General features: G+C 35.5%; 2 protein-coding genes across 4 annotated transcripts in view; one reads left to right on the top strand and one right to left on the bottom strand.

The window, feature by feature from the left end:
• The window catches only part of ssrp1b (structure specific recognition protein 1b), a 75552-nt gene extending 61176 nt beyond the window's left edge, over window positions 1-14376 (bottom strand). For 2 of the 3 annotated variants that reach the window (XR_015476886.1, XM_087237558.1), the window contains exons 1-10: window positions 14315-14376; window positions 13839-13913; window positions 13567-13752; window positions 13364-13469; window positions 10355-10548; window positions 7107-7207; window positions 6858-6987; window positions 4682-4785; window positions 1563-1691; window positions 1132-1353 (exon numbers count right to left, since the gene is read on the bottom strand). Coding sequence is in view for 2 of the 3 variants with exons in the window: in XM_087237558.1 (XP_087093684.1) it covers window positions 1132-1353; window positions 1563-1691; window positions 4682-4785; window positions 6858-6987; window positions 7107-7207; window positions 10355-10548; window positions 13364-13469; window positions 13567-13752; window positions 13839-13892 (1226 nt within the window). In the remaining variant the exon portion in view is untranslated. Of the gene's footprint in view, window positions 1-1131; window positions 1354-1562; window positions 1692-4681; window positions 4786-6857; window positions 6988-7106; window positions 7208-10354; window positions 10549-13363; window positions 13470-13566; window positions 13753-13838; window positions 13930-14314 lie in introns of all 3 variants that reach the window. The other variant, XM_087237559.1, reaches the window with a different exon arrangement.
• A 26-nt stretch (window positions 14377-14402) lies between these two features.
• Window positions 14403-18293, top strand: pold4 (DNA polymerase delta 4, accessory subunit). The gene is given in 5 exon segments (NM_001256200.1): window positions 14403-14553; window positions 15477-15578; window positions 15720-15809; window positions 17931-18042; window positions 18146-18293. Coding segments are annotated over 5 exon segments (354 nt in total). The 5' UTR covers window positions 14403-14528; the 3' UTR covers window positions 18171-18293.
• The last annotated feature ends 2497 nt before the right edge of the window (window positions 18294-20790 follow it).

Raw genomic sequence — 20790 nt, 5'->3', positions numbered from 1 at the left:
AGTGACAGGGACAGTGAGCGGTGTCTTTCGGATGAGACATTAAATCAAGGTAATGACTCTCTGTGGTCTTTAAAAATCCCAGGATGTCCGTTAAAAAAAGTGTAGGGGTTTAACCCCAGCATCCTGGCCAAATTTGCCTACTGGCCTCTGTCCATTATGGCCTCCTAAATCATCCCCATACCATAAATGGCTTCATCACTATGTCTCCTTTCCACTAATCAGCTGGTATGTGGTGTGTGCTCTGGCGCGATATGGCTGCAATCCAGGTTAATGCTGCACACTGGTGGTGGATGAGGAGATTCCCCCCAATGTGTAAAGGGTTTTGAGTGTCCAGAAAAGTGCTATATAAATGTAAAGAATTATTATTATTATTATTATTATTAGATTAATATTTTTAAGGCCCATTTACACAAAACATTTCTTTGTGTCTAAAAATGTGCTCAAAAGTAGTAGAAGTAGTTTTTTTTTAAATTCCGCCATGTTGCTGTCAAATAAAACAGCCGTCTCCCAACTTGCTAATGTAAACAAGACACTTGCCCCGCCTCCAACACCTTCTGATTGGCCCACAATCAGAAGACTTTGAAGTAAATTTATGTAAAACTTTAAATTCTTAAAAAACTTGACATGGCGTCTTAAAGTCTATGTACACATCAAGCACATATTTACATAGAAAGAAAATGGAAAAGTTGCACACTGGAATATAAAAAACGTCTTCTGTGTGAACGGTCCCTTAAAAGTTTTCCGGACACATTGTTTCTGGCACATTAGTGTGATGTGATTAACTGATGCCTTGCTGTATCGATTCAGTCATAATGTGCACCCAACAGAACATACAGTAATGTCCATAAAGCAGCTTAGTTTTTTGCCCCCTCAACGTGCAGATGGGGGTCAGGTCACTAAAAGAGAGGGGCTCTTTTACACCAGTGTTAAGACAAAAACAGAGAGAATGACCACAAAGAGCAGGCATTGATTTTCAATGGCAGATGGGGGTTAAGTGCTCAATGACATAATAGCTGGAAGTGCCTTGAAAAGGGTATGAACAATGCTCTTTTCATTACTGCTGTGATCTAGTTCCCTACAAAGTGATGTTCCCGACAGCCAGACAAAAGTATCATCGGGGGTTCTGGGTACCTCTCGATGCTGCTGAAGGTGTACTGATTGCCTTGCTTGGTCTCGATCTCGAAATCGAAGGAGCGGGTCGTGGTGGTCCCGCGGGCGAAGTTCACACAGGCGATCTCCTCAAAACGCAGGTGCACCGGGGGCTTGTGCACATAGATGAAACCTCTTTCCAGGGGATACAGCAGCCCTGAACTGGCCTTATAGGAGCAGGTTATACACTGAGCACCTGAGTGACTACAGAGAACAGAGAGACAGGAAATTAGACACTTTTATTACAATAAATTACCACATTATCAAGTAAGTGTTCAGTATAAATGCAAACACTATATATATATATATATGTATATATGTATGTATATATATGTCAGTGTTGAATGCAAATGTCATTAAGTGTTTTCAGTGTTTTACTGTATCGTTTTCTACAGTGTAAATATGTGTTTTACCCTTGGAAATTTCCAGGCACTGTGATCTTCCTGTTGACCAAGGCTTTCATGACCCTGCTGACCATCTCATAGAGAGAGCCGGACATGTTTTTATTAAGTTTTCCTTCAAAACGCCTCTCCACCTCGTCCCTGCACAACATAAGAGAACGATACTGCTGGATGGCAACCACTGCACACAACACGACACGATAGAAGCATTTAAATACCAGCCATTCATTCAAATACCAGCCACTGCACTCACAATGAAATAGTAAGGGTTATAAACTAATTAATACACTTTAAACCTCTTTAACATTATTAACAGGCTACTGAGTGACGGATGTTGTTTTTTTGCACAGTTCACACACATTTCAGAGTCACAGTACTAACTTTTATTTTCAAACTGATTGCTAGTTATTTAATTTTTTACATCTGAGATTAACTATTTGCTACTGCCTTAAGTATTATGTCACGTAAAATGGTGTTCAAACTCATATTAACACTGAATAAAGCACATAATCTGATTGTTGTTTATTCATATATTTTCTTTTCGGCTTAGTTCCTTTATTAATCCGGGGTTGCCACAGCGGAATGAACCGCCAACTTATCCAACATATTTTTTACGCAGCAGATGCCCTTTCAGCCACAACCCATCTCTGGGAAACATCCACACACACTCATTCACTATGGACAATTTAGCTCACCCAATTCGCCTGTACCGCATGTCTTTTGGACTGTGGGGGAAATCGGAGCTCCCGGAGGAAACCCACGCGAATGCAGGGAGAACATGCAAACTCCACACAGAAATGCCAACTGACCCAGCCGAGGCTCGAACCAGGGACCTTCTTGCTGTGAGGCACTACCTAGTGCGCCACAGCTTCGCCATTGTTGTTTATATAAAACATTTCTATAAAGCATTGTGGATGGTTAGGACAAAAGGTCAGACTTTAGTTTGATGGTGCTTTTGTTCAATGTAAGTTACATTGTATCTACATGCTAACTAATTTTCATTAGATTATAAGACCATTAGGTTGGGGTTAGGGTTGGTGATAGAGATAGTGTGAGTTGGCATGTAATTGCAAATTTTCTTATAGTATGGTAAATGTCTGTTGAAGGAGCATTTCAACAGATATTAAGCAGACAGTCTACTTATACTCAAACTGACCATCAAAATAAAAAGCTATCGAACAAAAATGTGTAATAAAGGACACCATTATGCAAAAAAATTGAGTTGTGAATCTAACCAGCTTCTAATGGTAAAAAGTAATAATATTTTTATAATCACACTTGATAAAAACAATCTACTGAGACACTTTTATTGACATTCTCCCTTTGTAAATGTCTTCAGAGGGAAAAAGCCCCGCCTATTGGTGAAGAACTCTCCCTCATTGGCATAGGGGCTTAGTCTTTATTTTGAATATGCCACTATGCTGACTCACAGCCATTTGTAGCTCCGCCCTATTTTGAAAAGATCTCATTTGAATTTAAAGGGTCACGAAACACCAAAACACATTTTTTGAGCTGTTGACAGTCGTATATGTGTCCCACACTGCTAAAAACACTATTAGGACACCTATATTTCACTAAAAAGTGTAAATTGGTTGTTTTTGCGTTATTTCAAGCAAATTCGTACTTCCGGTTTGAAACGAATTTTTGAAGCCGCGTCACGGCCATGAGATAATAGCGTGTATTCCAGCGTGCAGACTGGGGGTCTGTGCCAGAGTGTGTCTTATTACGTCTTACAGTGTGATGCATTAATGCATGAGTAAAGCTTGGTTCAAACCAATCAGCGCGCTCTATTGTGCAACTTCATTAATATTCATTACTGTCACATGAAGAGATGCCACGTTGTGTTGGCAAAACAAGCGTGAAGTGTTGCTTTTATTGTTTGCTGCAGTTAAGTTTCGTTTTCATTTTCTCTCTGTGAGAGCTCATCTGGAGTCACGTGAGGATTAACAGTGTACGCGACGCTCGACAACAATAGCTTACGTGTCTAAGGAGGATTATTGTTTACCTGAGAGCTGTTCTCATCTGCAAACGCTGAGATCCGGATTTGCTTGTAGTATTCTCTTAATAAAGACGCGGCTCTAGTTGCTGGTCATTGTCCTGTCTCTATAGATTTGGTAAGTGAGCGACCAGTGCTCTTTGTTTATTCAGTTTGTTCGTATCGAACTAAGTTAACTATTGCACCGAGTGTAAACATGTTAGCACCACAACCAAACTTTAACCTCGTGTAGGGTTTTTACCGCATTTAGTGACCGGAATAACACGCGCGGCTTTCTGACGCTACCTGCCGTGTGCATCTAAGTTTCCGGGAAATGCGGAGGTTTTTTTTCTCTCATTCGGAGTGTGGTATCAAGCATTGCATGAAAAATACACGCTTAGAGCAGTTCCTCGAATCAAATATCTCATTTGTCGGGAGGGGCATGAATAAATTCCCTGAATTAAAGAGCCAAACTGCATTTAAAGTCCACCATTTAATAATTTGGCAAATAATTCCACTACAGATGTCCATGTAGGTTAAACACCATGGACTGCTGTGTGTGTGTGTGTGTGTGTATTATGACTCTGAAGCTCGCGCGTGCCCAAATAGACACTCCCACACCATCCCACTTTTCTTCCTCCGACACTCCCCCCTAAACAGAGCTGGACACGCCCACTTTTCTGACTTTTTCCAAAGTAGAGGTGTGAAAACACCCTGCTGAAACGAGGGGGTTTCATGGCCCTTTAAAGTGTCACCAAAATGACACAATTTGGATCAAAAAGGTAAAAAAAAAGTCAAAAAGAGACAGTTTCAAAGAGTTATGAAACATTATTTGTTGTTATTTGTTGTTATTTGTCTCTTGAGCTAAAACTTCACATACACGCTCTAGGGACATCAGAGACTTATTTTTACATCTTGTATAAAGAGGCATAATAGATGCCTTTTATCTTTATTTACATGTCGCAGCATCACGCCGCATCGCTTGTAATTAGGACACATTGCAATTCCTTTAACCTCAGGTTGATTTAAGCTAATATTCTTCGTAAATAATAATACATTTTTGGTCATCTGCTTTTAATACTGTTAGTAAAATGTAAATAGCGGACTTCTGACATCTTTCACCAGTGTCTCTCAATCTCTTTCAGGTTTTACTCACTCATTCATGTTGAGTGTGAGGCTGATGGTTTCTTCCTTGGAGAACAGAAGAATGAGAAAGTGATAGCGTGTTTGACCCTGTTTAATGGGGGGGTCCAGACTGATCTGAAACAGAAGATGGCCTTATAACCATGACATGGCATGAATATTAAGGAGATTATATCTATTCTTATGATCACTGTCATTGAGTGCCATTTGCTCAGCTATGTCGTGTTAAAAGCAATGATGACATTGTTTGAGATGTCTTTGCTAAAGTACAAATGAAATCAAAACTAACCAGATGATTTTAATAGCTCATTTTGCCATTTTGAACAGTTCATCTGTGCATGTCATTAAGAAAAAATAGTTTACTCTTGTAATCTTTAATTGAAATATGAAAGCACACTTCCTGTTTGTTTTCAGTTAAATTTTCACATTAAGTCTATCTGAAATAATGGGCGTGGCTAACATATTTAACCACACCCCTCCAACTGTCAGTTTTGACAACAAACAGAAATGGTGAGGAGGAAGAGGAGTCAGGTTGTAATAACTATTCTAAAATGTTCCTGATGTTTGTGAATGAAATGCCTACTTTACTACATCCAATCAGCTCGCAGTAGAAAAAACAAGCCACACCCACTGTTTTCTTATTTAATATTCTCGAAGAACAACGTCACAATACAAAAAAAAAAAAAACATGGTCGCAGCTTCAGGTTCATGCAGACTTTAAGGCCAGTTGACATAAACAAATATATTCAAATTTTTATTTGTCATCAAACTTGACTATTATTAAGACAACATAACCAGTCATAAATCCGTCATAAACATGATTGTCATGAGGCAATGAATTGACACCGACAGGTTGTGATATATTTGTCTTAGTCAAGTTGTCATAACAAAGACATATCAAATAATGTCATCTTTGAATTAAAAAAGTGAATGACACTTCACAACTATTGTGATAAGAGTAAGTAATATGCATAAAATCACTTTTATGTTTACGACACGTGTCATGTCACGATTATAATCGTGCGCTCACACCGAAAGTAGCTGGAAGTCATTCAATTTCAATGAGAGCCGAGATAAGTGGCAAGGAGCAGCGCAGTGCATCTTCGCCGGTGTGGGCGTCGAGGAGAGTTGAAATCAAGTCAACTCTATGGTAATGAGCTATGACGCGGTTTGGCGGCAAGCAATCAGAATGAAAAATCCACCGCTTGAGAGGAGTTCAGAGAACACAGACCTGTGAACTTTGGTTCCGACCAAAGTTGTTCCCAAGGGTTTGATCATTGCGGTTGCGGATTTTCAATTATTTACAGAGTTTTTTTATAGAAACATACATTAAATAAGTTACTGGCGAGTTACTAATGTGCATTAATGTTATAGATATTTATCTTTAAAAAAGCAGGAATCTCATGTGACAGTACAAAACAGTACTGCTGCTTCAGGATATTTCAGACATATAGACACAATGGATAATTAAGTGGAGCAAAGCCACATCACATGTAACTTGATCTTCCATGGTTAAATAAATTTAAAAAGAAGTGCGCAACAATTTCCCGCTAGAAAGCATGTTTTATGCAGGAATGTAACTGATATAATCTTGCAGCGGCCCCTTTAAATATCAGATCAATGTTTTGAATTTTGACACTCTCGCCGCCAGAGCTGAAGGCAGACAGCGTTGTCGCTAGGGCAGCCAGAGTGACCTTAGACGCTCTCACCGCTTTTGGGGTGATCGCACAATTAGGGTGTCATGACAGTCTTATGAATACCTCTTCAAGTAGTTACCACCCGGTCTTACTATATATATTGACAACATACAACAAAAATAAATGAATGCTATGATAAAGCTGTTTAATACTAGCTAGAAAAAATGGATCCAGATCCATCAAATTTGTATAGTTTTGAATTTGTGAACACAAAAAAATATGATATGACAATTATGTGACATATCACAGTGAGCATAAAAAAAACATGTAATAGCCATAATGCAGGGAGTTGTGCAATAATAATCACAACCGCAATAATAAAAAGGGCAATCTTTGAAAGAATCAAAGAAATATAAATCATGAAAGAAATATAATAAAAAATAATATAAATTAAGAAGATTTTTTTAATGTATCAAAGGTTAAGTAAAGGTAATATTAATGGTTCCAGATCCAAATAAGAGATTGCTTTATAGACCATGATCCTCCACTCACCACGAAGAACATTTGCCGCTGGTCTTTATGAGGCAACAGGAAGAGGCGGAGCACTGTGGTGTACGGGATCTTGTAGTCAAATGTCTTACCGTGTAGATGAAGGAATGTTGGATAAATACGGATATCGTACCTAAAGAGAGAGCAAGAAAAATCAAATCACACAATGCCAGTTCACACCTTTGACATTTTTATGTTAAATAAACAACCAAAAAGTATGATGAGAGTATCCAGATGTGTGTATGTATGTACCTGCCCCTAGGCGTGAGGCACTGCAGCTCTCTGAAGATACAAACAGCATCTCCTGTGGCCTGGATGACATCTGCCTTCGACAGCACATTCTGAGCAAATGCCTGAAACATAACGGGCTTCATTATTTTTCAGATTAAGCGGGATTTACAGATATAAATATTGTACGTTAGGACTACAAGAAGAGAGACAGAGGTTTTACGCAAATGTGTAGATGTGTCCCATTGCTTGAAGTCTTTTCCCTTATAACAGGGATCACCAAACTTGTTCCTGGAGGGCCGGTGTCCTGCAGATTTTAGCTCCAACCCTAATCAAACACACCTGAACAAGCTAATCAAGGTCTTACTAGGTATACTTTAAACACCCAGGCAGGTGTGTTGAGGCAAGTTGGAGCTAAACCCTGCAGGTCACCAGACCTCCAGGAACGAGATTGGTGACCCCTGCCTTATAACATTTCGTCACCTTGGAATTGTAGTTGAAGTTTTCGCATTTCTTATAGGAAACAATATGCATGTAACAGTTCTCTTTCATACATTAACATGACAGAGAGCCTAAATGTACTCTAAATGTAAAATTTTAAAATTATTTTTTTTTAAAACTGGGTGAATGCAGATGCAGAACCTTGTAATTCTAAAAAGTCTTATTCTGCTTGGAATTATAAGGTTCTATTAAGCAGATCATTAATTGAAGCATTGCTCTTCAAAAAATACGACCAGTCTGCTTATTAATTGAAAAAATAAAAACTGGTATGTTTTATTAATTTGATGTTATATTTTTGCTTTCTATGACTTTATTTAATGTTTTAGTGTGAATTTCTTTTCTTGGTTAAATGAATCATACAAGGCTTGCTAAATATTTTGTCCAGTGCAGCTGTTAATTGTACACTAAGAATTGCTAGGTTATTTACACCCAAACTGGGTAAAATATGGACTAACTCAAATATTCGGTTCAATTTAGTTTTTATTTATGTAATTAAAAAATTAACTCTGCAGTTGGTTGTAACCTAGCATTTTTAAGAGTAAATGTAATTAATATGGTTATATTTATTGAATTATATGCTTTATGTAAATAATTGAATTATATTTATTGAATTATATGCTTTATATAAATAATTGAATTATATTTATTGAATTACATGCTTTATATAAATAATTGAATTATATTTATTGAATTATATGCTTTATATAAATAATTGAATTATATTTATTGAATTACATGCTTTACATAAATAATTTAACTATATTTATTGAATTATATGCCGCATTAATTAATTTATCTAATATTTGCCCTTCAAGGTTTAATAATAAATTTAAAGACTTTAAAAAAAACGCACACAATGAGTAAATGAGTTTTATTAAACACTGAAAAATGTTTCACTGACAATATATACACAAATAAAAATATTTCACATTTAATATATTACATTTTTTAAAAAACTGTTTCCTTTTCAACAATGTAAAATTGAACCTGCTTCTAAATCATTACATTTACACACATCTTTTCAGTTTTAGGTTTCTTTTTAATTTTGTGAGGTGCGGCATTATTTGGTCGACTTGTATTGTGTTTCCTTCTGGTCTTTCCAGCTGTCGACAGAGCAATCTGGCGAAATGACAAAGAAAGCTGTTCTTGATTAGTCCTTGTGGGTGCATTAGAAATGCTGAAAAAACTTATAGAGCCAAGACAGAGTTCGACTTTGTAGTTTTGTAAATAAAACCTCTTCAAATGTAAGCAACTAAAAAATTATTCCATAATGTAAATAAGTTGTCATTTAATAAGAATATGTGAATAACTCAATTTTGACAAAAATGTCAGATAGAATCTTATAACTCTAAAGTGACAATATTTTAATGATCATTCAAAAGCTTTAAAAATAAATATCCTTTATGAAATCATTACTTTTGTAAATGCCACGTTTAAAGCTTTTAGATTGTCCCAACCAACCCCCCAGTAGGTGTCAATCTTCATATTACAAAATGCACTAGACTATTTTATAATCTTAAAATTTATTTAATCTTGAAAAAGAACATAAACATGCATTTGACAGTCAGGACTCCATATTTAGTGTCTGTTTTGTAATAGACGTACTAAATGCTTTGACAGAAACTGATTGATTTGTGACACAGAAATGAATTTCAGTATCACCTGCTGTGTACTTTTATGTAACTGCAACTTTATTTTTAACTACAAGTTTTAGAACATACCTTAATTAGACATGGCCATTTAAGTTGGAATAGAGCCAATAAATAAATAAAAAAATAAAAAAAGATATAATGAACTAATTAAAATAAATAAATACAACTCAGTTGATATGTATTGTATTACAGTTGAAGTCAGAATTATTTGCCCCCCTGAATTATTAGACAGCTTGTTTTTTCCCCCCCAACTTCTGTTTAACGGAGAGAAGATTTTTTTTCAACACATTTCTAGTCATAATAGTTTTAATAACTCATTTCTAATAACTGATTTATTTTATCTTTGCCATGATGACAGTAAATAATATTTTACTAGATATTTTTCAAGACACTTCTATACAGCTTAAAGCGACATTTAAAGGCTTAACTAGGTTAATTAGGCTAACTAGACAGGTTAGGGTAATTAGGCAAGTTATTGTATAACGATGGTTTGTTCTGTTGACTATTGGGAAAAAAAATAGCTTAAAGGAGCTAATAATTTTGTCCCTGAAATGGTCTTTAAAAAAATAAAAACTGCTTTTATTGTAGGCAAAATAATACTAATAAGACTTTATCCAGAATAAATAATATTATCAGACATACTGTGAAAATGTCTTTGCTCTGTTAAACATCATTTAGGAAATATGTAAAAAAGAAGAAAAACTAATTCAAAGGGGGGCTAATAATTCTGACTTCAACTGTATATGATTACATGTTGTTTAGTTTTGTATATTATTTAATTCTTAGTTATAATTAAAAATGTAGTATTTATTTATTTTCCATGTATTTATTTTGTCATTTTATATATTGTTTAATTTTTTATCCGTCTAACGGTATATTGAGTAAGGAGGAACACCAAAAAAATTATATTTTCCAAATAATATTTCACTAAATGTGCGCAAATATTACTTGCATCTTTATAAATGAAATCTTCATACAAGGACCCAATGGTGATGGTTATATTTGGGCATCTCTAATTTTAAGACTAAAAAAGGCTCCTGCTTTAGGGGAATTGATCTCTTGGTAACCTGCGCCATCTGCTGGTCAGTGTTAGACTGGGATGAACATGCACACTCTTACCTCTACCGGGTCTGAACCCTCGTCCCCTGTGGTGGGTGGGACGTAGAAGCGCACCTCCATGAGAGACACCTCTGTGTCATCATTCTGATGAAACTCCACTGTCACCTCATTCTTACCCGTCGTACACTGGGATACACTGGAGAGAGGAATCTCAAATGTAGGGCTGTCATTCACGTCAAAGGAAAGCAACGGCCCTGAAAATACACAGGAGAGCAGTTTAACACATAGATGAGGCTGATTTTTTAAGCTGAGATTAATAAAATACAAAGCTTGAACACGGTTAGTTATTAACAGTGTTTCATTGTTCTGCCCTGGGGTAACGTTCAGTGCTTGGCTGTATCAGAAGGAAGTAGACCTGTGCCAAATGACGACAGTATATACATTTTTCTGCTTTAGCAACCCTGACAGAGTTACAGATAGACAGAGAGCAGCCTTTACTGTTTCTATATAAAGTATTTCATGATTATATATTGTGGTCAACAGGTCAACAACTTAAAAATGTACCAAACTATGCTTTATAAATATATCATTACTATTATAATTGACACACACACACACACACACATACATACATATATATATATAGAAATAAATGTTTACTTGCATAGAGCTAGATACTGTAAGCCTCTTTTACTATTTGTTGCATTATAATGAATAAATAAATAATGAATAAATAAATAGGTGGCGCAGTGGGTAGTGCTGTCGCCTCACAGCAAGAAAATCACTGGTTCGACCAACGACTGGGTCAGTTGGAATTTCTGTCTGGAGTTTGTATGTTCGCGTGGGTTTCTTCCGGGGTACTCTGGTTTCCCCCACAGTCCAGACTCCAAAGACATGCGGTACAGGTGAAATGAATAAGCTAAATTGGCCGTAGTGTATGGGTGTGAATAAGAGTGTATGGGTGTTTCCCAATGTTGGGTTGCAGGTGGAAGGGCATCCACCGCATAAAACATATGCTGGATAAGTTGGTGGTTCATTCCACTGTGGCGACCCCAGATTAATAAAAGGACCAAGTCGAAAAGAAAATGAATAAATGAGCCGATATATCCACTGTCCCATTAAGCAGGGTCTAAAATGAAAACATTTTTGAAAGCAAGGAAAAAACAACAACTATAAATCTAAGCTTTGTAATGGCACTGTTGTTATTAATAATGGCATTACGTTTATTTACACAATGTATATTTATTAAAATTATATTAATTGTATTATTATAAAAATAATATTACTGTTATATACTGTGCAATAGTATCACAATAATATATATTTTATGGACTTATTACATTTTTATAATTAATAAAAAAAAAATCTAAAGCAAATTGAAATTATAATTGAAAGTAAAATGCTACACAAAATGCATTGCTTAATTTGTCTTACAATACATAAGTCAGCTGGTGAAAAGGCGAGGCGAGAACATTTTGTAAGACATCTTGTATGTCCTGCTCTTAGTGCTCCAACAGCCTGAGTATTTACAACATTTACACTACAACATTATGTATTTACCTTGAATTAGCTACATCATGTTTAATAATATGTATTTTTGTATTTATTACATTTTTATAATTAGTTTAAAAAATCAAACCTTTTAATTACAATTACCGATTCACATCACCATACATAACATAGAAGAAACCTATTTTTATAGTGTTATTTTGCTTTTGATTATTAAAAAGCTTTAAAGATATGTTCATCGAAAGGTTCTTTGATATGGAGCGAATAATATGCCAAAACAATCTGAATTTTCTTCACTGTTGATGACCCCTGACCTACTTTTTGCTAAATCTGAATTTCACAATCTGATTTTCTGGTTTTAAAATTTAAAATATTGAATTCGATGCTCTGAATTTCTTCATCTTGAAAACTCAAAACTGTATTTTCACAAGCTCAATATCTGCAATCTATAAATTCAGAACGAAAAAATCTGAAGTTTGAAAATACGTCAATAGAAATCTGAAAAAATTCAGTTGTCTTAAATTTCAGATGTTCAATATTCAAGTTAAGAAATTCAAATTCAAAACAGTTTAATAGCATTTAATATTAAATTTTATTAAATTACAATTGCTATTGTGATTCAAATTTGCACAATTTAAATTCAGATTGTTTTTCCATATTATTTGCTCCATACTTTTGGAAGACAAACATACTAAAAAACAGTGTTTAAGGTCACTACTGTCACAATCACCAGCGATCTAGACCAACGAATCCTGTCATGCACCTCACACACACCTGTTCCAGTTCTCTGTTGATTACACACACACACACACACACACACACACACACACACACACACACATACACACACTTTTTTGAGTCTTGTTTATCTGTGAACATTACGACGTGTTTTCTCCCTGTTTAGCCTAGCTGTGTTTTAACCCTTTGTCTATTTGTTTTGATTCTTTGCTGCTTGTTCCGATCATTCGCCTGTTCTATGACCACGACTATGGATTCTCTGTATGTATCTGTTTTACCCTGTTGACTGTTGCCTGCCTGACCATTCTTGTAACGAACCTGTTTGTTAAAACAGAGCAATGAAATTTTCACAGTATGTCTGATAATGTTTTCTTCTGGAGAAAATCTTATTTGTTGTATTTTGGCTAGAAGAAAAGCAGTTTTACATTTTTTAAAAACACTTCAAAGACAAAGTTATAAGCCCCTTTAAGCTATTTGTGTCCGATGGTCTACAGAACAAACCATCACTATACAATAACTTGCCTAATTACCCTAATCTGCCTAGTTAACCTAATTAACCTAGTTAAATGTCACTTTAAGCTGTATAGAAGTATCTTACAAATATCTAGTTAAATATTATGTCATCATGGCAAAGATAAAATAAATCAGTTATTAGAAATGAGTTATTAAAACTATTATGTTTAAAAATGTGTTATAAAAATCTCTCTGTTAAACAGAAATTGGGGAAAAAATAAACAGGGGGGGCGAATAATTCACAGTGGCTAAAAATTCTGACTTCAACTGTATATCTCAGAAAATGTGTTGCAACAGGAATGCACTGACCATTAAATTTAGCAGTGCCCCAATTCCAGCCCTTAACACACATGTCTTTCTCTGTCAGCTCCACTTTGTAGTTGTCTTTGAAGTATTCTGAGATCTTCTCAAGGTCCTGCGCAAAAAGAAACGGATGAAAATTTAAGACCTGGAATGAAACAGCGGACCAAACTGAGTGATCAATTGATCTGTAATTTGCATCTCAGACTCACCGCGTCTTTAAAGCCATCATATTTGTAGATGTGGCCAGTGCTGGTCCATAGTTTGATGCCGTGACCCAGACAGACTCTCCTCCACTGGGCCTGAGTGAGTTCAGGGACCGGAATAGTGTCCACCTTCCCGGTCTTACTGTTTTTATACACCACTGTCTGCTTACTGAAGCGCAGGCGGCCGTCATTCTACAAGAAAAGACAGTCGGTCAACTTTATTGAGAGTTTAATAGAAAAACACCTCAAGTTAGAGAGCAAAACCTTTTTTAACTCACCCATGAGCCCTTGACCTCCTGATAAATTTCATTGAACTCCAAAGTGTCACTCATGTCAGAGTAGACAGAATGGACCTGTGACGTTTAAAAGCTGCGACAGTTATTAATATACATTATACATTATACAATTTCCACTGCAAATGGCAATATGAATGTGTTATGAATGATAGAAAACTCCCAGTTTACTCTGGTGTCAACAGTAGACTTTTATTATAGGTTGTTTTGGATGTAAACATCTAGCTTTGTGCTTTAAGAAAAGCTTTTGCGAGCGTTATTATTTTGTGGCTGCACAGCGAGATGATGTCTAATAATAAACAAATAAAGCTAGCAAAGCTGGTGTTCAGGCATCAAACAGCGGCTTTTGTGACGAGCGACACGTTTGCAAATTTACAGCAAATTTACAGCAGGCTTAGTACATTTCGAACGTTTTTGTTGCATATGTTATGAAATATGCGAGAAATTTGAATGAGTATTACTGTTATTCGGCGAGAGGATCAAGGCCGAGTCCCGTGAGCGTAGATGTGCGGCGCGCAGGAACGCCTTCGTCATGACGCAATCGCGCAGTGTGCGTGGCTCAGCCCTGCCTATCGAACGTCAGTCTGTTTTGTAAACGATCGAAACACAAAGGGAAAGTTAAAAGGCTTTATTGATGAAGACTGCTGCTGTCAACATTTACAAATAATTTATCATATGACGATATCCTATCAGCGTCCAGGTATGCAATATATTTCAGATATACTTTTTTGACAGTAGTGTTTCAAGCACTGTTGTTCGATGGATCAATAAATAGAGATCGCCTTTACTGGTGATTTTAATGCAATTTATTTAGAAATGAAAGTGAAATGCTACACAAAATGCATTGCTTATTTTACTTTATAATACATAAGTCAGCTGTTTTGGACCGAATGGATCAAGTGAGATAGTATTTGCATGTCCTGCTCTTAGTGCTCCCACAGCCAGAGTATTTACAACAGTATTAACGTTACAACATTATGTATTTACCTTGATTTAACTTCATGATATATCTTATTATGCTACATCACGTTTAAACTAGGAAGCTAACACGTTAGTTAACATGTAGTAACAATGAAAATACTGAAACAGTTGTGTGCCTTGCACTTACTATAGTAATAACAGTGAATTATTCATAATTACGCATGATAAACTGATACCAACCCCTTTTCTTAAACATATACTATTATAATAAGTTAAATATTGTTTTTTTTTTGTGTGTAAAAACACTGGAACAAAGACTCTTAAAGGGGATAGTTCACCCCAAAAAAAGAAAATTCTGTCATCATTTACTCATCCTTCACTTGTCCCAAACTTGTTTGAGATTCGTTCTTCTGTTAAACAAAAACAAGATATTCTGAAGAATGTTGAAATAAAAAACAGCCATTGACTTCCATGTTTTTGATAATTTTTCCAACATTCTTCAGAATATCTTCTTTTGTGTGCAACAGAACAAAAGTTTAGGAATTTTCATTCTGTGTGAACTATCTCTTTAATTATTATATAACTGAAAACACTTTCAAAGTATATATTCATTTTAATGCATTACCATTTATCGATAGTTCATTGATTGAAGTTACATACATACTGTAGCATATGTATTGCTCATTGTTTGCTTTATTTCAGATATGACACCAAAGCGTGGCCTCATCACCGACACCTTTAAGGTTGTGAAGAAGGCAAGAAGAGGAGGCAAGAGAAGCAAGTCTCCTTCACCACCGAAAGCAGGTCAGATAGTATTTTGTTCTGTGTGTTAACATGCATCTTTAAGCAGAAATCATTCCATATCACTATGGTCCTAAAGTGTGCAAATGCTTTAGAGGCACATGCAACCATGTAATGCATTTATAACCTGTTATTACTGCTCAGAGCCTGAACCCCCACAACTGAGTGAAAGAGAAAAAGATATACAGGAGCTGAAGAACTTTGATCTGGATTGGAAGTTTGGACCATGCACAGGTAAACGTCTGTTTTTGATTTTACATTGATTATAATAACGGCAGCATGGTTGCGCAGTGGGTAGCGTTGTCGCTTCACAGCAAGAAGGTCACTGATTCGAGCCTTGGCTTGGCCTGTTGTCATTTCTATGTGGAATTTGCATGTTTTTTTTTTTATTACAAGATTTTAAGCTTTATATATATATATATATATATATATATATATATATATATATATATATATATATATATATATATACACACACATTATAAGAGCAAACATTGGCTCATACTTTAGAAATACAAAAGACAGTATAAAATAAAACTAAAAAGAAAGGAGACAAAAAACACACACACAACATCACAAAACATACAATCAAAACAAGAGGGGTTATATAACTTAAACCTCAGAGTGGTCACTAGATTGCTTTTAAGATATTGATTTGTCAAATAAATCAAGAAATTGACTCCAAGTAGCCAAATATTTTCTGATGAAGCTAGTCCTTAAAAATCTGAGTCTCTCCATCTGAATAACAGATATGATATCAGAAATCCAGCTCTGCAATGAGAGGCGTAAAGGTGATTTCAAATTTATTACACTATATTTGTTTAGCCACCACCATGCCTTGCATTAAAGACTTTTGCATTGTTTGAGGGAGAGAAGATGTGTTTTGTGAGAAGTCAAAGATGGCAAGTTCGGCATCTGGCAGAAAAGGCCTGCTCTAAGCTCAGCCAAATATGTTTGTCCAGAATCTGTTCAGTAAGGGAAAAATTGGCATGTTCTCCCCGTGTTGGCATGGGTTTCCTCCGGGCTCTCTAGTTTCCCTTACAAGCCCAAAGACATGCGCTATAGGTGAATTGGGTAAGTTAAATTGTCCGTAGTGAATTGGAGTGTATGGGTGCTTCCCAGTGATTGGTTGCTGCTGGAAGGGTATCCACTGTATAAAACATATGCTGGATAAGTTGGCGATCCATTCTGATGTGGTGACCCCAGATTAATAAAGGGACTAAGCTGAAAAGAAAATGAATGAATGAATGAATGAATAAATGATAATAACTATTGATTAACCCTTAAAGGGATATTTCATCCAGTAATGACAATTCTTTAATGTTTTACTCATACTTCTCTTGTTCAAAACCTGATTCAGTTTCAGTCTGCTGTTAAACATAAAAGAAGATTTTTTGAAGAATGTTGAAAACAGGTAACCATTGACTTCCATTGTATTTTTCCCCATACTATGGGAGCCAGTGGTTACCAGGTTTCAACATTGTTGGACAAAATAACTACTTTTGTGTCCAACAGAAAAAAAGGTATGAAGGTTTAAAACTACATAAAGGTGAGCAAACGATTACAGAATTTTTTTGAGAGGTGAACTATCCCTTTAAGGACAGACCTGTTGTGTTCTCTGATGTTTCTTTTGGTTGTAAATGGTCTGGTTGAATCCTCCTGTTTGCATTTTTCAACTTATTTTTAAAACAGCCATGTTCAATTGCTATATTTATGCAGAAAACTGCATCATCCATGATGCTTTACTGAAACCAACAACCTAAACGAATAATTTCATTCAATTCATTTTTATATATATTTTTATTAAATCACTTTATCATTTGCAATGCTTGATGGGATTATAGTTCTCTAATTAAAACAGCTAAAGTAGTTCACTCAAAATGGAAAATCTCTCATTATTTACCCTCTCCTGACTGTCACAAACCTGTTCTTCCTCTTTTTTCTGACAAAATAAGTTATTTAGAAAAATCTTGGAAACAGGTAACCATTGACTTCCCAACTTTGTTTTTCTCTGCTATGGTTGTCTATGGTTACCTGTTTCTAACATTCTTCAAAATGACTTATTTTGTGTTCAGAAAACAGAAACTCATAAATGTTTGGAAACACTTGAGGGTGAGTAAAAAATGTTTATTTTGGGGGGAACTGTCCCTTTAAGTACGTAATCCTTGCCTTTGTTATTATGTCTGATTTGCATACATATCTTTGCTTTACATCAAATTTGGTAGGGCTATGATTCTCATTGTAGTTCATGGCTCATAAAGCTTCAACAAAGACTAAAAAATCCCTAAGGGGAAAATGCGTCCTGGAAAAGTGTATGCGCGCTAATGCACTCAGCATTGTGTGTTTGTGCGTTAGGGATCAGTCGACTGCAGAGATGGGAGAGGGCAGCACTGCATGGGCTGAATCCCCCGCAGGAGATTAAAGACATTTTGCTGAAGGAGGACACTGACCCAGAGTACACACAGAGGTATAACTAACACACGCTCGCATATTCTCTCTCTTCCGTTTACACAGAAACCACAGAAACCGAAACCTTTGTATCTTTAACACTTTGCCTCACTCTGTTTCAGTCTCTGGCGTGACTATCCTTTCTGACAAACAGATGGAGAGTGACAGAAACGGAAGGAAAAAGGAAAATAGTTTTGATATGTTCTGCTATGTTTGCTTTGCTGTTTACTACACTACATTTTATTAAACATTTGTATGCAAAAGCTTTAATTATTGAGTCATTTTATGCTTTACTTTACACACACCATGCTACAGGTGCATAAAGAGATCAGTCACTCATATCACTATATACACTTTTTTAATCCCATGTGAAAAAATACTATAGTCATTTATAGTAAATACTATAGTGTTTTAGCACCATACTACAGTAAATACATGAAATATTTCTATAGTTCTGGTAATACAGCAACTACAGTAACATAAAAACCGACCCAATAGTGTAATAAGCTTTCTATAGCTTTAGATAATATATTCATTTTCCTTCAGCTTAGACCCTTATTTATCAAGGAGACCTGATAAGTATTTATCAGCTCACTACTGTTAGTTAGTGTTGTAAATACTATAATATATACACTATACACTAGTTACTTTAGATTACCGTAATATTTTTTCATGTGTGTTGTACTTTTTATATTCTCTGACAGTTTTTTTATACACTTGAATTGCATTTACATTTAAGGAGTTTTTCATAATCTAAATCAAAGAGTGAAAGGCAAAGAGCCATTGAATGTAAACTTCAGTCTATAACGGGGTGTCAAACTCAATTCCTGGAGCGCCAAAGCCCTGCAGAGTTAAGATCCAACCCTGCTTCCACACACCTTCCTGTAGGTATCAAACAAGCCTAAAGCACTCAATTAGTTTAATCAGGTGTGTTTGATTTGAGTTGGAACTAAACTATGCAGAGCTGCAGCCCTCCATGAATTGAGTTTGACACATGTGGTTTATAATCACCAATAATTGATCATCTTACACCATTTTGAGACTACATGCCTGTAGCCAGCCTGGTGAAAGAGGCGGTTCTTTTTTGGACATGTCTTGCAGTTATTGGCCTCATTTTCTATTTAATTATGAAATTTAAATACTGAATTTTAGTGAGATTTTAAGCACTTTTTTTCTTTTGCTGGATTAGTTTGTCAAATGGTCACCTTTTAATGTACCAAAACATTTTCTAAAGATTTAGAATAAAGAAATATGAAAAAATAGGTTACTAAAATGCAAATTCAATACATCATACTGTAAATCACTAGGGGAAAAACAACAATCTGTTAAGGTTTTAAATTAAAAACTAGCCTAGTGCCAGATATTATGCAAATAACAAACTGGCCAGCACATTCAACTTTTCTCTGCCAGAATTTGTCCATTTGAATAATAATAATAATGTAGAGCTTTACATTTTTCCTAGAAAAACATTTTAAAAATGATGGATAACAACAATAGCCTAATAAGTAACAAAAGTAACTTTATTTATAAAGCTTTACTACTTTTTATTGGTCTTTTTTTCCAAGTGTAAGGTCCAAGATTTAGAATAAAAGTTACTTGTAAAATGTTTTCTCTGTTTAACAACAATACAGTGGAATTTGACTTTACTTGCGTCAGTTTCCGCTTGGTGTTAAAGCCTTTTTCAATGGGTTAATTTGATCATTTATGATGGCAATCATGGCATAAAAGTCAAAATAGGACAAATGAGCTCATGTATGGGACTAATTCTGCATCTTTGTCAGTGGAGGGGTGGGTCTTTCGAACCATCCAAACACCCTCAGGCCTAAGCTATTTGTGGTGAATTTCCCTTTTAATATTTGAATGATTATATTCAAGTTGGAAGCATTATTGTTAAACCGATGGATTAATAAAGATCACACTACATTCCTGGTGATGAAAATGTGTATACTAGACATTTTAAATATATATTTTTACATTCATACACTTGTTTTGGTGCAGCAAGAAGGTCGCTGGTTTGAGCCTTGGCTGGGTCAGTTGGCGTTTCTGTGTGGAGTTTGCATGTTCTCCCCGTGTTCGTGTGGATTTCCTCCGGGTATCTGGTTTCCCCCACAAGTCCAAAAACATGGTATAAGAATTGGGTAGGCTAAATTGTTCGTAGTGTATGAGTGTGTGTGAATGAGTGTGTGTGGATGTTTCCTATAGTGATGGGTTGCGGCTGGATGAGTTGCTGGATAAGTCGGCGGTTCATTCCGCTGTGGCTATCCCATATAAATAAAGGGACTAAGCCGAAAAGAATGAATGAATGAATATTAAATGCTTGGTTGTGTAAAAAGGTTTGATGTATTTAGTCAGTAAATGCTAAATACTGTGCAAGCAGTGGAGAAAAAAGTAAATATTCTGATTAAATATTTTCCAAAAAGTTTTTTTAAATAATCGTTAGTGTTTTTCCCACAGTACAAATTTCTTTGTTCAAAATTTATAAATCAAGTGTTTTAATAGTATAATAGTTTATTAACTTGTAGTAACCTGTTATGGTCAGACATATCATTTATATCTAAAAGATATCCATTCAAAGAATTACAGCATTTTCCTCTAGAGAGTGATATTAATTAGGGGCAGATAATTATGGCACAATTGAAATAGGTCAGATCCCTCTCCATCCATCAGCCTCAAATGTTGTCTTTGATTTCCTCCAAATATCGCTTTTAAATCTACATAGTTAATGAATTTAGGCAAAATCTACACGATAATCACCTCGACCTGGTAC

Source organism: Danio rerio, chromosome 1 (assembly GCF_052040795.2).
Source record: "Danio rerio strain M-AB ecotype USA chromosome 1, GRCz13ab, whole genome shotgun sequence".
In the NCBI taxonomy this organism is placed as follows: Eukaryota; Metazoa; Chordata; class Actinopteri; order Cypriniformes; family Danionidae; genus Danio; species Danio rerio.
Note: the sequence above shows the minus strand (reverse complement) of the source record. Positions and strands in the feature narration are given on the sequence as shown.